The 16,022-nt window shown below is 43.3% G+C and overlaps 1 protein-coding gene across 1 annotated transcript in view; it reads right to left on the minus strand.

Annotated features, from left to right (window-relative positions):
• Positions 1-15,758, minus strand: part of GPR37 (G protein-coupled receptor 37) — a 37,210-nt gene extending 21,452 nt beyond the window's left edge. The window contains exons 1-2 of the mRNA XM_036425887.1: positions 15,753-15,758; positions 861-1,898 (exon numbers count right to left, since the gene is read on the minus strand). Of these exons, the coding sequence (XP_036281780.1) occupies positions 861-1,889 (1,029 nt within the window). The 5' untranslated portion in view covers positions 1,890-1,898; positions 15,753-15,758. The remainder of the gene's footprint in view (positions 1-860; positions 1,899-15,752) is intronic.
• Between the last annotated feature and the right edge of the window lie 264 nt (positions 15,759-16,022).

Raw genomic sequence — 16,022 nt, forward strand, 5'->3', positions numbered from 1 at the left:
GACAGCATGGCAGATGGCCAAAGACACTTAAACTAATTTGGGAGGTCATTAATATACCATGAGGCCAACTGACAAATAGAGGCAGATTTCCTTTGTTGAATAAAATATTACTCCTATTTTGATAGTTAAGAAAAAAATGCAATAATCTCTTGAGGGGGGAAATCATCTTGGAGCCTGGAAATCTAGAAGACAAATTATACAGGTTTTTTTTTTTCTTGCTGGGTTTTGATCATGACAACCATGCGCTGGCCTTTTATTAACTCTAGAATCTCTGCTTGGTGCCAAATCAGAAATATACGTGACACTATATTCAAGGAAATAAATTTAAAATCAAAACAATTCGCCCTCACTGGTTTGGCTCAATGGATAGAGCGATGGCCTGTGGACTCAAGAGTTGCAGGTTTGATTTTGGTCAAGAGTAGGTATGTATTATACCTTGGTTTCAGGCACATCCCCAGTAGGAGGTGTGCAGGAGGCAGCTGATTGATGTTTCTCACTCTCGTCGATGTTACTAACTCTCTATCCCTCTCCCTTCCCCTCTGTAAAAAAAAATCAATAAAATATATTAAAAATTAAATAAATAAAATCAAAACAATTCTACATTTTAGGAGATCATAATTATTGCACAATCTGGGAGCAGATGAGTTTGAAAGTGAACAAAGCTACCCCTCTTGATAGATGATGATAGATAGATAGATAGATAGATAGATAGATGATAGATAGATAATTGGCAAGAGAAATGAAGGGGAAGGGGGGAAAGGAGTTCAACAGTCAGGGAGGTACCTGGCGCAGCCGTCCTGATACTATAAAACCGGGAAATGGGTAAAGCCACTAGTTGGAGACCCCGTGGAAGGTATTACCTCGATGTAGGGCACAATCTTGCAGGAGAAGTCTTCCAGCAGCCATTTCTTGGTCAGCTCATGGAAGATGACGAGCGGGAGGCAGAAGAAGATGATCAGGAAGTCCCAGAAGGCCAGGTTAGCCAGGAGGGAGTTGGAGATGCTGCGCATGTAGTAGTTGTGGCACACGATGCACATCACCGCCAGGTTGCCTATGATGCCGGTGCCGAAGATCACCACCGACAGACACATGACCGCGTACGCCCCGTACGACTCCGGGGTCAGCGGGTAGAAGGGGTTCTTGAGGCGCAGGCGCCGGCTGGTGCTGTTGCGCCGGCGGGGATCCTCGCGTTCGTGCACCCCTTCCCCCGAGGAGGACCCATTCTGAGCCAGCGCCCTCCCGGGGGGCGCGATCACCCGCCCTTCGCGCCCCAGGGGTCCGCGGACCGCCTTGGAGGGCGAGTCGCGGTGGGAACCCTGGTGCCTCCCGGCTCTCCTGGGCCAGTAATAGAGGTCGCTGGCTTCTCCGGGTTCCGTCCTCACCCCGGGCTCCTGGCTGCGCCCCAAAATGCCAGCGCCCCTGGGACCCTTCTCCTTCTCCTCTGAGGTCTGCAGGAAGAGCTGGAGGCCAGTGGGGTTCCCTCTCCCCAGAGGCCCGGGGGGCTCCGGATCCCGGGCCCCTCTCCACCTCCAGGAGCCGCCGGGTGGTCTGGCTGGAGGTCCCGAGGGCTCCGCTGCCGCCGCCGCCTCCGCTCCTCGGCCCGCCCTGGGGCCGCCGCTCCGGGCCGCTGGCAGGTCCCCCGAGGGCGCGGCGTGCTCCGCGGCTCCCGGCTCCCGCACCCGGGGCGCGCGGGCGCGCAGAGGGGCATCCCCGCCGCGCCGCTGGCCCAATGCAGGTGAGCAGCTCGCCCCCAGACAAGTTGCGTTCCGGGGCGCAGGGGCGGACCCGCGAGCAGCCGAGGCGGAGACCTGGAGCAGGAGCAGGAGCGGGAGCAGGAGCTGGAGCAGCCGCCGCGGGGTGCGGGCGGGAGGCGCGCTCCTGCCCGGCATGGCTCGCGGCTCCCGCTTAGGACCGACACCTGCTGCCCAAGTTGCTGCTGAGAGTGAGACACATGTCACCTACCCCCGGCCCGGAGATATACCCGGAGCTTTGGGGGGGAGGGGGTGGGACGGGGGTCACCACCCTCCGGCGCTACGATCCTTCCTCGTCCGGCGCCCGGTGCATGTCTCAGCCAAATCTACCCGAGCGCGGCGAGTCCCCGCGGTGCCGAGAGGGACGCTCCGCTCCGCTCCCGGCGGCTGCTGACCTTGAAAAGTTGCAGCCGACACCTGACTGCCGATGAAATGTTGCGCCTGGGAGAAGCCCCGCGCTCCTCCCCGCCTCGGGGCGATGCCTTCTCGGTAACGGAGGCTCTGCCTATTCACATCCCGGTGACGCTGCCGCTCCGGGGCCGGCGGGGTGAGCCGGGGGGAGAAGTTCACCGCCTCCCGGTGACTAGTAGCTGCAAGCCCGTCCCCGCGCGCTGGAAACAGGTTGCCAAACAGCCAGCCGCTGCACAGCTGCGTCCGGGAAACTCTTGCCTCCCTTCCCCACCCCCAACCCCCCCAACCCGGGCGCCGGGCGAGGCCACAGCTGCCCGGGAGAATGGGGACTGGAAACCCGCAGCCGCGGTCAAAGTTGCTGCTCCTCCGGCTCAAAGTTGGCCAGGAGGAGGCGCGGGCTGCGGGGCGGAGAGTCCCCGCGGAGAAGGCACCGGGGAGGGGAGGGGTGGAGATGAGAGGCGGGCGCTGCTCCTCGGTGCACGGTGCCCGCGGGCTCAGGAGCGTGTGGCTGCGGCAGCCGGTGCAGCCCGGGCGGGGAGCGCGGTGCCTGGAGCCGCCGCGGACGAGGCGGTGCCGGGTCGGGCAGGGAGGGGGCGGCGGCCCGGCCTCTCCCCGCGGCTCCGGCCGCTGCGCGCTCTGCCTCCTCCCCCCCGCCGGCCTCCTCCGATCGACGCCGGTTTGTGGGGAGACGGGATCCCCTGGTGGTTGACGGCTCCCTAATCCTGCACACGTTTCCTGCCAGCCCTTTGTAGCGGCTTCCACTCCCGGGAGCTGGCAGCCTGCAGGGAACAGGGGCGGAGGAGGCAGGCTCGGATCCGGAGCTGCTCGAGGCCAGGGATGGGTCGGACGTGCTCGTTCCCCAGGTGTGGGAACCAGCCCGACCGGTCCGGGTCCGGGAGAAGGGAGGGGGAGAGACCGGAGAGATCACTGCCCATCCATCCGCCGGGCCGGTGCGCATGCCCAGGCCTCGGGTCCCCGCGGGCAGCACAGCGAGGCGCGCACCGCCCTGGGTATTCCCGGAGAGAAGGGACGCTCCCAGGTTTCATCCGGAGAGAACGGGCAGCTGCTAGGGCGGGATGCAGAATGAGAAGCCTCAGTGTCCACCCTGACCTCGAAGGCGGTTGGGAAGCAGTCTACCAGGCGCTGCTTAGCACCATCCAGAACATAGTGAACGTGGCTTTGCTTGATGAAGTCCTGGGAGATGATAGATCGGGGGAAATTCGCTTGAACAAATGTGTCACCATAGCTGACCGTGCCTTTCCAGCCTTTAACAAACCCCGCAGTTGCCAGGGTGTAGTTATTAAAGTGGGCGGATGCACAAATCGCTTGAGAGAAAGAAACAGTGTAAGAGACAAACACATATTGAAATGAGAGACAGGATGAAAAGCAAGGAAAAATATGATGCCAATTGTAGTCAATAGAATAATGGCCCTCCAGAAGATGGCCACGTCCTAATTGCTAATATCTGTGAGCATGGCGAAAGGGTCTTTGCAGCGGTGGTTTAGTTAGAGTTTGGGATGGGGAGAGTATCACGGACTATCCAGGTGGGCCCTTGAAGTCACAGGGGAAGGCGGGAGGGTTAGACTGAAGTGGAGCCATGAGCCAAGAAATGCTGGGCATTTGCCAAAACAGGTTTGGCTCAGTGGAAAGAGCATCGGCCTGCGGACTGAAGGATCCCAGGTTCGATTCTGGTCAAGGGGATGTACCTTGGTTGTGGGCAAATAGATGTTTCTAACTCTTTATCCCTCTCTCATCCTCTCTATAAAAAATCAATAAAATATATATATTTTAAAATGCTGGGAATCTATTGAATCTGGAAAAGGCCCCTACTTGCTCAATTTAGACTTCTAACCTCCGGAACTGTAAATAATGAATTTGTGTTGTTTTAACCCACTAACTTTGTGGCAATTTGTTGTAGCAGCAATAGTAAACTAATATACCAATTAATCTGACAAGGTAGATTAACAAGAATAATTTTATAGGAAAATACAAACTAACAAAAATAATTCAGGAAGAAATGTCTTAGAAACAAGTAGAACTATAACATTAAAGAAATTAGATCATTCATCATGCTCTACTCACAAGGAAGCACTAGACCATAGCAAATCCAAAGAAATAAATATACATTTATACAAAGTGTTTAGAATAAAATATATATTTATACAAAATTCATTTTGTGAAGCCAGAATATCCTTACTATCAAAATCAATGACAGAAAAAGAGAAAAAAAATATAAGTTTATTTACTTATATTGTTATTCATTTATATACACTGATTAATTAATTCACATGAATTAATTCAGTAAACAAATATTCTGCCCGAGTTATGTAAGGTAGATTAATGAACAAATTAAGGTCTGCCCTCACTGAATTTATATGCTCTTGGAGGAGATAGGCAATAAGCAAATAAATATGTAATGTCAGATGATGGTAAGTACTATGAAAAGAAAAAAAAAATAAAGAGTAAAGGAATACAGCAATTAATGGGAAAAGCTGCTCCTTTATAAAGATGGTAGTGAAAGCCTCTGTAATAAAGTAATGTTTTAGTATTTATACACTCATACCCAAAAATAGCAAAGAAAATTCTGACAAGTTGATTTCAACACCAACTGTTTGTTGTTATTGTTGTTGACTATAGCATTTAATAGGGCTTGTCCAAGGAATGCCAAGATACCTTAACATTTACAACATTTAAAAATATATATTTTATTGATTTTTTACAGAGAGGAAGAGAGAGGGATAGAGAATTAGAAACATCCATGAGAGAGAAACATAGATCAACTGCCTCCTGCACACCCCCTACTGGGGATGTGCCTGCAACCAAGGTACATGCCCTTGACTGGAATCGAACCTGGGACCTTTCATTCCACAGGCTGACACTTTATCCACTGAGCCAAATCTGTTTTTGGCACATTTACAACATTTTAAAAAATAATTAATGAAATTGAGATATTGAAGGAGAAAGATATATTCATCTCAACAGACACAGGGAAAAAAAAAAACTTGGTTAAATTCAACCATCATTATTAAATCTGTTAGCAAACTATAAACAGAGATGTTTCCTTAATATACTAAATGTTAACTAATAAAACACAGCAAAGATCTGTGTAAAATTTGGTTTATTTGACAGGAAATGATAAAGTGGTGGTAAAGAACCTCAAGAAGACAGCATCATTCTCAAAGCGGTCAGATGCAGCTGAGATCTCCAACGTGGAGAGAGGTTTAGGAAAATCCTGGAGGCTGGGATGCCTTCTGTCTGAGATGATCCCTCATTATTCATAAGAAATCTCCTCCTTAACCTGAAGGATGGTGCCTTCCCACTTGGATGACTGCCATGCTCTGGCACCTTAAAAAAAGACTTAGTGACCATGAATAAAATCACAGAGAACTGAAGCCACTCTGTTGGAGCTTGCACAGTGTCCATCACTATCCTTTTGGGAAACACAATTTTCTCATCAGTAAGACAAAGAAACTCATACCTGGTCTCAGCTTTGCTCACTCAAGTTGTTATAATAAGTAGGCACATTTGAAAAGACTTCATCAGTGTACAATATTTGTTTGCTTTTAGGAATTCAACTATTTCTTGCTGTTAGCAAAATTTCAATGCCATCAAGAACATATAAGCCTTGATAAATTAGTCTAAAGACATAAGTTTATTTTATAAGAAAATTTAGAAAGCATTCACTGTCAAAGGAAAAATAAATGTCTTTCAAATCTTTTCCCAAAGCTTATTGCATCTGTAATTACATTTTTTAAATGAAAGTTGTCACAGCTCATCTGTACTCGGAAAATATGGTGGCTAATCATTGTCTGGTTCACATCAGAGGTTATTTGTCTGTAAAAAACTGATTTGAACATGGATTTTTTTGTGTCAGCATGCCACAGGGTTTCTAATATATAATATTGATTTTTTATATACAAAAGAGAACATGTAAATTATTACCTGTCTTGGCATTTCTATACAATCTATTAACTTCACTTACTGTTTGGTATGCTGAAATAAGACATATTACAAAATAAGAGAAATGACTACTTTAAGTTTTAAGATATATCATCGAACAGGAAAAGTGTTACTCAATACTCAGTTTACTTCTCAGATAATTATTCTTTTTTTTCTTTTCTTTTTTTTTTTTGGCTCCAGAGAATACAAATGGACCATTTCTCTGAGAGAAATTCTAACATGCAACCAATAGGTTATTATTTTCTGAGATTCAAAATATGTCTTTATTAAAAGATCGTGGCTGCTTTCTCTATCCGTCCCTAAATTACTAATTGTTAGTTTGAAAGCCTTTTATTGACTATCTTTCCCCTTTGCCACATGTAACAGCCCCTTTCGAATCAATGACAAAAATGGTACTGTTAGAGATAAATCGCCAATATGATTATGTCTATACTCAAAATTCAACTGTAAATATATAATTATATAAAATTTAATATGAAAGAACAAAAATTAAAGTAATCCTTTATTTATGACAGAAAAAAAATGTGTCTGTTGGGCTCCATAAAATACATCTGGACCACTATACCATATTGCATAGCCAAGTGTTTCTTTGTTAACTGGAAAGAAACATGAATGCAAAAAAGAGATAAAATTAAAGATGAATTAACACACATATGCATTCTAACCTATAGCAACTCTCTATGAAAGTAAATGCTCTGAAATGCAGTCTCTCCTTGTGATGAAAATCCATTGAGAAACAAAGATACCAGTTGGCAATGAGCCAGTAAGTACAGCTGGCGACCAGAGGATCTCAAGCTTTAAGCCCTTATAGCATCTCAAGTAATATGTCCCCCTTAGCTATTCATTTAGCTTTAAATTCTATAAATAATCATAGTACGCAGAACTTTTCAACAGTATCCAAAGAAAAATGTGATATTATAAATATACATATTTTATATCCTTCTATTATTTGGATCCAAGCTGTTTATTGATTCAATAAGATTCCTTCTAAGACTCTCCGAAACAAATCCTCCTATTCTACTATTGCTGGGTCTCTGACCAAGGATTATTCTTTAAGTCAGCTTTCTGTGTAATGTTGACACTGAATAATACTCAAGCAAATAAAGCCAAACTACAGGAGCATTCTTTTAAAAAAGTTTTCAATATTAGCTAATTTGAATTTGTAGCAAATTGACTAGAATGTAATTTTTCTCTACAAAACCAGTGAAGAACATTTACAGATTTCTATATGGAAATTGAAGAGCTGAGAAAGAAGGATTTTAAGTGAGGAACACGTCACTGATTTGGCTCTCCCGGCAACATTCTTGACCAGTAGTTAACATGCACTGGGGTAGATGGTGCTGAGGCAGGGTAGTAAGAAGCCAGAAAGATTCTTAGGCAAGTGGAAGGGGGAAACGGAGACATATAGCTGGACAAACTGGTTGAGCAACTAACTTATAGCCACATACAGAAGGTTACCAGGATGGAAAGTCCTGGGTGGCCTTTTCTCCCCGACATATCAGTGGTCCTGCCATTTAGACTCACTGACCTCTCCTCCCTCGAGATGACATCTAAACCTCAGTTGTATTTCAGCTCCAGATAATGCCAGGACCAGCTGCCATGACTAATGACCCCCTGCTCTAGCTCGGATACATCAGTGGAGACAATGACCCTAACAGAATACACCTGGGAAAGCTGATGGCCATGCTGTGAGATTCACCGCTGGGACCTTCCCTACAAACCCTCACCCTTGAATGTCCTATGGCTCTCCCTCCTTGGGCATGCCGGAACCTTTCCTCTCCACCTCTTCTTCCCTCCAGATGTGTTGCCTTTACCTTTCTCTCTCCTAGGCTCCAAGGAACCTTCTTCTTGCCTCTGAAACTTGTTCCCTGAGCCCATTTCTGCTATGGATCACTTATTCTACCTCTGTGACTTTCTAAATAAACTTTCTCTTAGAGTTTGAGTCTTACCTCTGAATTCTTTCTTAAGAACTCAAGTACCGAGGTTATTCAACTGAGGTTCGTCTGACTGCACGGTTCTAACACCTGATGCTGTTTTGCTACCACCAACGGGTTCATGTTCATCCCTTCATGAATTCAATATCCGTCCCTAAGCATCCACCTTCAGGGGCAGGGAAGCCTTTCACTTTCACTCTCAGGTAACAAAGTAGCCCATCGACTCCTCTTATAGTTAGAGAAAGGACATGAATGTGATAATGTGACTGAGGCCCTTCCCAGGGAGGTGACCCTGACGATTGTGTCCACAAGGGTGGCCCCATGTAGGCAGTGTAGGGAAGATGCTTTTTAGCTCACTGGAGAAAAGACCAGGCATTTGCTCTGTGACGGACTTCTTTAATGAATATATAGGACTTCATAAAAAATTTTATTTATAAAATAAGAGAATTTGGCTGCTAATTAGAAATTAAAGATCAATGGTCTAGCACAAACCCTTCATTTTTGAAATAAGGAAACTGACCAAAGTGGGTGAGATTCTCTGTTCTCCTTCGTGCAGTGCAGCACAAGTAGACTTTGAACTAAAAACCAAGTTCTCTGAGAGGGAAGGGGGAGGCAATCAGTCAGTGGGTCAGGAATGCTTCCTGAAGGAGGTGGGAGATAAAAGGGCAGAGAGGGAGGAGTTGGTTATCGAAGTGGGAGGAAGAGGATGAATCTGTGTTGCAAGCAGAGGGATTGCCCCTCAGAAAAGCCAGGGAGAAGAGAAAAAGGAAGATTATGGAGCAAGGAGCACTACAGTGTTGCTAGCATAGTGTAGGAGAATTATGTTTAAAATATAATTTTACTGGTTTCAGAGAGGAAGGGAGAGGGAGACAGACATAAACATCAATGATGAGAGAGAATCAGTGATTGGCTGCCTTCTGCACCCCGCCCCGCAACAGGTGAGCCAAACTCACAATCGGGCCAGGAATGGAACCTCGACCTCCTGTTAAGAGGTCAACGCTCAACCACTGAGCTACACCAGCCAGACTGTAGGAGAATTTTTGTTCTTAAAAAGCTTAGTGTCAATTTAATTTTTTGAAGAGTACTTAATAAAGAAAGTAATTACATGATATTTGACTCGGCGATCTACTTATCCTGAGTCTGGTAATATTTAACTATAGATCCATCTTTTATTTATTCAACAATATTTATGGCTTACCTCTTCTGTGCCAGGAATTGTGTTGTGTGTGCAAGATGTATAGTGGTAAACAAAACAGCTATGGTCCATCTCCTCAAGGAGCTTACACTATAATAGAAAATTCAATCAGGCAAGTAGGCACTAAATTAGAATCTGCCATGTGCCATGACAAAGTTAGTTCTAGAATAGGGTAGGGGAGCCTGCTAATGAAAACATAAAGAGCTGTCTTATGCAGACTGTATAAATAGGGTGATAGTAGAGTCCCTCGAGACCTGCAGGTGAATGGGGTGGAAGAGGGGAGGGGAGAGTTGGACATCCAGAAGAAACTAGGACAGAGCTGAAATTTAACAAGATATACACTACAACAGTGGCAGCAGTACAATGTGCCTGGGAATAGAGTTAAAAGTGAAGTAGGGAGAGTCAGGTCAGAGGCAATAAAAGGACACATAATGAATACACTTGAAAGCCAGTGATTTCCCCAGAGCATCTCCCGATAAGGATGCCCTGAGGGAGAGACAGGAGTCAATGGAGGTGCAGGAAACCATCTGAACAACAATCCACCCTTTAACTCTCTTCCTTCTGCCTTTCCTTTCTTCCAGCATCCCCTCTTCTTTTCCACCTCAAATCCTAAAAGGCTAATATGTGAATCCACCGAATGGCAGAATGACCAGTTACATGACCTGAACTGACCGCCAGGGGGCTCCCATGGGGTGGTCACTGCTCAGCCAGAATCCCTGAGCTGGGCTCCTGGCTGGCGAGCACAGGGGCAGTGGCCAGAGCCTCTCCCTCCTCTGAGGCAGGGCTAAGGATGTCTGACTCTTTCATTAAGTACCAGGCAAGTAGTAATGAAATTCGTGCACTCGGAGGGGTGGGAGTGGGGGAGGGGGGGAGGTCCTTCAGCCTGGATTGTAAGAGGGCAGAGGTCAGGCCAAGGGACTCCGCCAGTGCATGATCAAGGGCTGGCGAGGGACATGTTGTCTTGGGCGTGTCTCTTATCTTCCTGTACTCATGCATCTTCATTTGTAAATGGCTAAGGCATTTAAAAAATGTAATATTCCAAAAATACTAATTGTTTAAATGATCACAGAATGTCTATACTAGTGTTATACATTTTTATATTATTTATAAAAATATCTCTTTGGTACAAGACCTTTGTAGAAAAAAAAAATTAAAAACTCTAATATAGATGACCAGCATTACTACTAATATTTATGAGTTATAAAGAAATAATGGCTTGTTATAATAACACGTTGCTTATGTCTGTATGATGCATGTACTATTAGCTAAAAACATGGACCATGTTTAAAACCATTGGGTTAAATGTGGTCTGTGCACTTATGGACTGAGAATGATTGAAAATATTTATTGTGACTTTTCAGGTGGTACATCGTATGCGTGGTTTTATTTTCATATTTTTTTCAAATTCCTATAAAAATGTTATTCTTAAGATGAGGAAAAAGTAAAAATTTTAAAGCATGTTGTCCTCTTGGAATTAATCGAAATTTTGAATTCACTGAGTGCTTCATTCACCTCTAAGACATGGTCCACCCTGTCTCTGACAGCTACTCCCCAGCAGCCCTAGACACTCGGCTCCCTCCCTCTCTTTGAACTGTGTTGCTTACAAAGTCAAAATCAGTTGTGTCTGTTTTTTCACAAGTGAAAGCCAGTTATTTTTACCATTCTAATTATTTAAGTTAACGTTATGTAAAAGCTAATGAGATAACTATGAAAAAAAAGTGTTGTTATCTTTGAATATTTTATAAAGAAATGATTAAAATGCTATTAAATTTTGGTGGTGGTGAGATAAGTATGAAATAGTAGGATAAAAACTTAAAATGCTTATACTTTTAGATTGTTTTACAAGTGATAGGTCTTTTTTTTTTAATGAAACTTAAACTGGAAATGAAAATGATGTGTTATGGGTGTGGTGTATGCAAGAAGGAAGATGAGGTTCTTGCATTAGAAGGCAACACTCAAATGGTTGGTGAATGAGCAATAAATGTATAGGTTTATCTTAAATAATAAAGGTTAATATGTAAATTGACCAAACAACAGAATGACTGGTCGCTATGACATGCACTGACCACCAGGGGGCAGACGCTCAATGCAGGAGCTGCCTCCTTATGGGCAGTGCACTCCCAGAGGGAAAGTGCCACTCAGCCAGAAGCTGGGCTCACGGCTGTGAGCACAGCGGTGGCGTAGGTAGCCACTACTGCCTCTGCAGCAGTGCTAAGAACTCCTCAGGGGATGTCTGATTGCTGGCTTAGGCAGACATCCCCCAAGGGATCCCAGACTGTGAGACACCCTCCCCCCCAGTGTATGAATGTTATGCACCGGGCCTCTAGTATTACTATAAAGTATTCAAGGTACGTGTTAATCACTCTTTAATGAGTCCTCACATTCATTGGTTTTCAATTATGTAACCAACTATAGATTTTCCTTGAATTAAATAAGAGAATTCCTATTATACTATTTATTTATATGCCAATATGTTAAATAATTATTCTGTGGCCCCTTTCCTACTACATCTATCTTACCTCAAACCCTTCCTTTCTTTTCAAATCCTTTAATTATCAACAAAGTTTAGATACAATATAAAGACCTAAAGAAAACAGAATGAGCAAAATTATCTCAGAAGTGCCCATTAACAATCCGTTTTTAATCCTGACCATTATTGTAATCACTACAATTTTTAGGGAATTCATTTCTTGGTCAAATCAGTCCATTCACTCAACTTTGTTGGCTCTTTTAGAGCAAAGATTATTACTAGCCTATATATTAAAAGCCAAATACACTAAGTATCAGGTTGTCTGGTTTCCATTCAACCAATAAAAGCATAATATGCTAATAATATGCTAATGCTGCTCAACCACTCACTATGACATGCACTGACCACCAGGGGGAAGATCCTCCAACTAGTAGGTTAGCTTGCTGCTGTGGTCCAGCTGATTGGGACTGAGCAAGACAGTCTGGACACACCCTGGAGCCCTCCCATGGACCCTCCCCAGCTGGCCAACCTTCAGTGTCCCTCCCCGGCCCCAATCATGCACTGGTGGAGTCCCTTTGCCTGACCTCTGCCCTCTCACAATCCGGGCTGAAGGACTCTCTCCCCCAACCCCAGTGCACAAATTTTGTGCACCAGGCCTTTAGTAGTTTATATTTTTAAATGTTTAAATAAAAAGCATTTTACATTGACCAAATTAAATAAAGTGTTACCATTTTTAAGAATAGTTTGTAAGGGGAGAAATATAGAGATATAATTATTTTAAGTGTTTTTGGGTTTTTTTTTATATGTTTTCTAAAAATTGATTTTAGAGAGAGGACGGGAGAGGGAGAGAAGAAGAGAAACGTCAATGATGAGAGAGAATCACTGATTGGTTGCCTCCTGCACACCCCCTACTGGGGATCTAGCCTGCAACCTGAGCATGTACCTAGATCTGGAATTGAACCATGATCTAGTTCAGTGGTCAGCAAACTGCGGCTCACGAGCCACATGTAGCTCTTTGGCCCCTTGAGTTTTTAGCAAAGGCCAGCTTAGGAGTACCCTAATTAATTTAATAACAATTTACCTACCTATATAGTTTAAGTTAAAAAAATTTGGCTCTCAAAAGAAATTTCAATCATTGTACTATTGATATTTGGCTCTGTTAACTAATGAGTTTGCTGACCATTGTCCTAGTTCATAGATCAACCTCAACCACTGAGTCACAAGGCCAGGCTTATGTGCTTATTGATTCAACAAATATTTTCTGTCTGTTATGTGAAAGACAGTGTACTTATACATATATTAAAAAAGAAGAAAAAAAATCACCTTATATAAGAAACCTGATATGCCTATTGTCCTTACTCTGGGGAAGCTTTCTTTTGATTACTTTAAATAAGAAGTATAAAATAGACTATGTAAAAAGTGAAGTGAAAGCCAATAGCATAGCTAAAATAATTCTCTGAAAAAAAGCATGTTTCCATGAATAATGTGAAGACAAATGCATTAAATTGAAAACAGTGGGCAAGAAAAACAAGAAAATAAAAATAACAAGGGAAGCTCTCAGGATTTAGATTAACGGTTATTGTTGTTTTAATCTGTATTCAACAGGCTAAAAATTCATCATAGTTTTCTACTAAAACCTGTACACTGAATCAATGCGTGGCATTTTCTCACTGTGTGTCTTCAGCAATGCATTGCCAGTGACAGCATTTGATCTTGAGCCTTCCCCACAGGAGAGCTACAGCCCTTGGGGTGAAGAATTTTCTAAAGCAGCAGATCTGCCATCCCTGATCTGTCAGGGTGAGTCAGACAGACATTCCACTCCCTGAGGACAACCAGAAAACAAATAGACATCAAACAAAATGCAAACAAATTCATCAAAGGCATTTGACAAATTAGTAGGTGCCCTAAGGCATCAAAAGCAAGGGCAAGAAACAAATAGCACTTCATTCATTATAATCTTTTGATTTCAATATCCCAAGCATAAATTAAACCATCTTTTATGTCTTCTGATATTTAATTACATAAATATGCCAAAGGCGGTTTGGCTCAGTGGTAGAACGTCGGTCTGCGGACTAAAAGGCCCCAGGTTCGATTCTGATCAAGGGCATGTACATTGGTTGCGGGCACATCCCCGGTGGGGGGTGTGCAGGAGGCAGCTGGTCGATGCTTCTCTCTCATCGATGTTTCTAGCTCTCTATCTCTCTTCCTTCCTCCTCTCTGTGAAATATCAATAAAATATATTAAAAAAAAATAATTACACAAATACATGGGCTTGAAACCTAGCCAGCATTACATGTTCTCACACACTGCTAATACTCATTGTTCACTCTTTCTACAAATGTTCATCAAGCTTCTACCACTCCAAAGCACAGTGCTGGGCGCTGGAAGAATTTCATGGTGAACAGAAGACAACAGGACTCTCTTTACCAAGCCCTGAGTCTACCGGGTGGGATTGGTGAAGCAGGCATAGTAATTAAATTTTCACAGAAGCAAACATGAAACTGCAGTAAATACAAATTTGATGGCGAGCTATGTGATTCAGAGAATCTATGTTTTTAACTCACCCAGAAGGTCAAAGATGGCCTGTATAAGAAGTTCAGAGGGATTCTTAGAAGTTAATTACTCAAAGAGGGAGGGAAAGATACCCCAGTCAGAGGAAACATCCACCTTTTGGAGCATGGTGACAAGAGGGGGTCTCATCTGATGAGGCTGAACGGAAGTCATTGGCTAATGCAGAGCGTGCCAAGGTGCTGTGGCATGCTATGGGTTTGAAAGAGAGATGAAGGAGCCAGAGCATGAAGGATCTCACAGTTATGATACATATGATACATGGTTTTGCCTCTATCTTGAGAGCTATATAAAGTCAAAGCAGTATATGACGTGTGTGTGTGTGTGTGTGTGTGTGTGTGTGTGTGTGTGTGTTTTCATGCATGGGTGTGTCTATTGGTGGTGAGGGTGTCAAGCTACTTGAGTGGCCTGCCTTGATCCATTTTCTTTCATGCTCTTATACTTTACATAATCGTTTCTTAATTTTACCAACAAACAACTGTCCTTATTAACAGTTTCTCCATATGGAAAGAGGAACTGAAGTTGAATATAAAGTATCAATAGTTTATATCTAAATTGTGGAAAGCACAAAGATGGCATCATTTATGAAGAAAATATTAAGCCAGTATCAATTACAGGTTTTGCATGTCATTTGTAACATAATGTAACTGAATGACTTTTTTATATGAATGGTCTGTATTCCAAAATACAGGTGTGGCAAAAGTAGGTTTACAGTTGCTTGTATGGAAAATACTACAACAATTAATAAATAATACAAGAATAAACACCGTGTTTCATGTTCTCACAACTGTAAACCTACTTTTCCCTTCCCTGTAGTACAATTTGCTTTTCATATGAAGAGGATCAAGAAAAAGCTTGTTCTGACTAAAACCAATTAAATACTTGAATAATCACACTAACCATATACACTGTTGTTCCTGAGCAAAATAATGAATAAAATATTATATACCCACCAGTATTGATTACATTAAAAGTGAGTAGTTTTCCTATTTTAGATAATTTAAGCTAGAGTACTTGTACAAGAGGTTGGGGATATAAAAGATCTGAGTATACTCTAAGCATAGCACATTGAACAATATACAAACTATCACCTTTTTATAATTCTATCTAACAAAAGAGTAATATGCAAATTAATAATCACTCTGCTACACCCACAAGCCACGCCAACTAGCCAATCAGGAGCAAGTATACAAATTAACTAATATGGCTGCGGCCACTGAGTGAGCAGGTGGCTTGGGTTTCCCCCAACAATGAAGGAAGCCAAGCTTTCCACACACCCTGCCAGGCCCAGGCCTCTGCTTCAGGCTACAAAGTTTTAATTATAGAAGATAAATAAATTGCAGATACCAGGGCCTCCGCTTGGGTTGCCAGGGAGCATGGCTGGCCTGCAAATCACCACTGGCCCCTAGCCCAGGCCATCCCATGCCCCAAGGTTTCCATTTTCATTTTTCTTGAAAATATACAGGGTGCCCCCCAAAAATATATATATACTCATGTTAACAGCTGATAGCTCAATTCTGAAAATGAAATGTACTTTAATAAGCACTGCCTTTATAATTATTCAGTGTGTATATACATTTTGGGGATATCCTATACATACCCCCTTGCACTATTTTATGAACATTAGAAACCTATTGAAATATGTCTTTTCTATATGGAAACCTCTGTTTCCAGATGTTTGTTATTTCTGAGAAGAAATTTTATGTGAACTATTGAATTCATCCTGTTACATT

The sequence above is a fragment of the Pipistrellus kuhlii genome, unplaced genomic scaffold, assembly GCF_014108245.1.
Source record: "Pipistrellus kuhlii isolate mPipKuh1 unplaced genomic scaffold, mPipKuh1.p scaffold_m20_p_10, whole genome shotgun sequence".
Lineage (NCBI taxonomy): Eukaryota > Metazoa > Chordata > Mammalia > Chiroptera > Vespertilionidae > Pipistrellus > Pipistrellus kuhlii.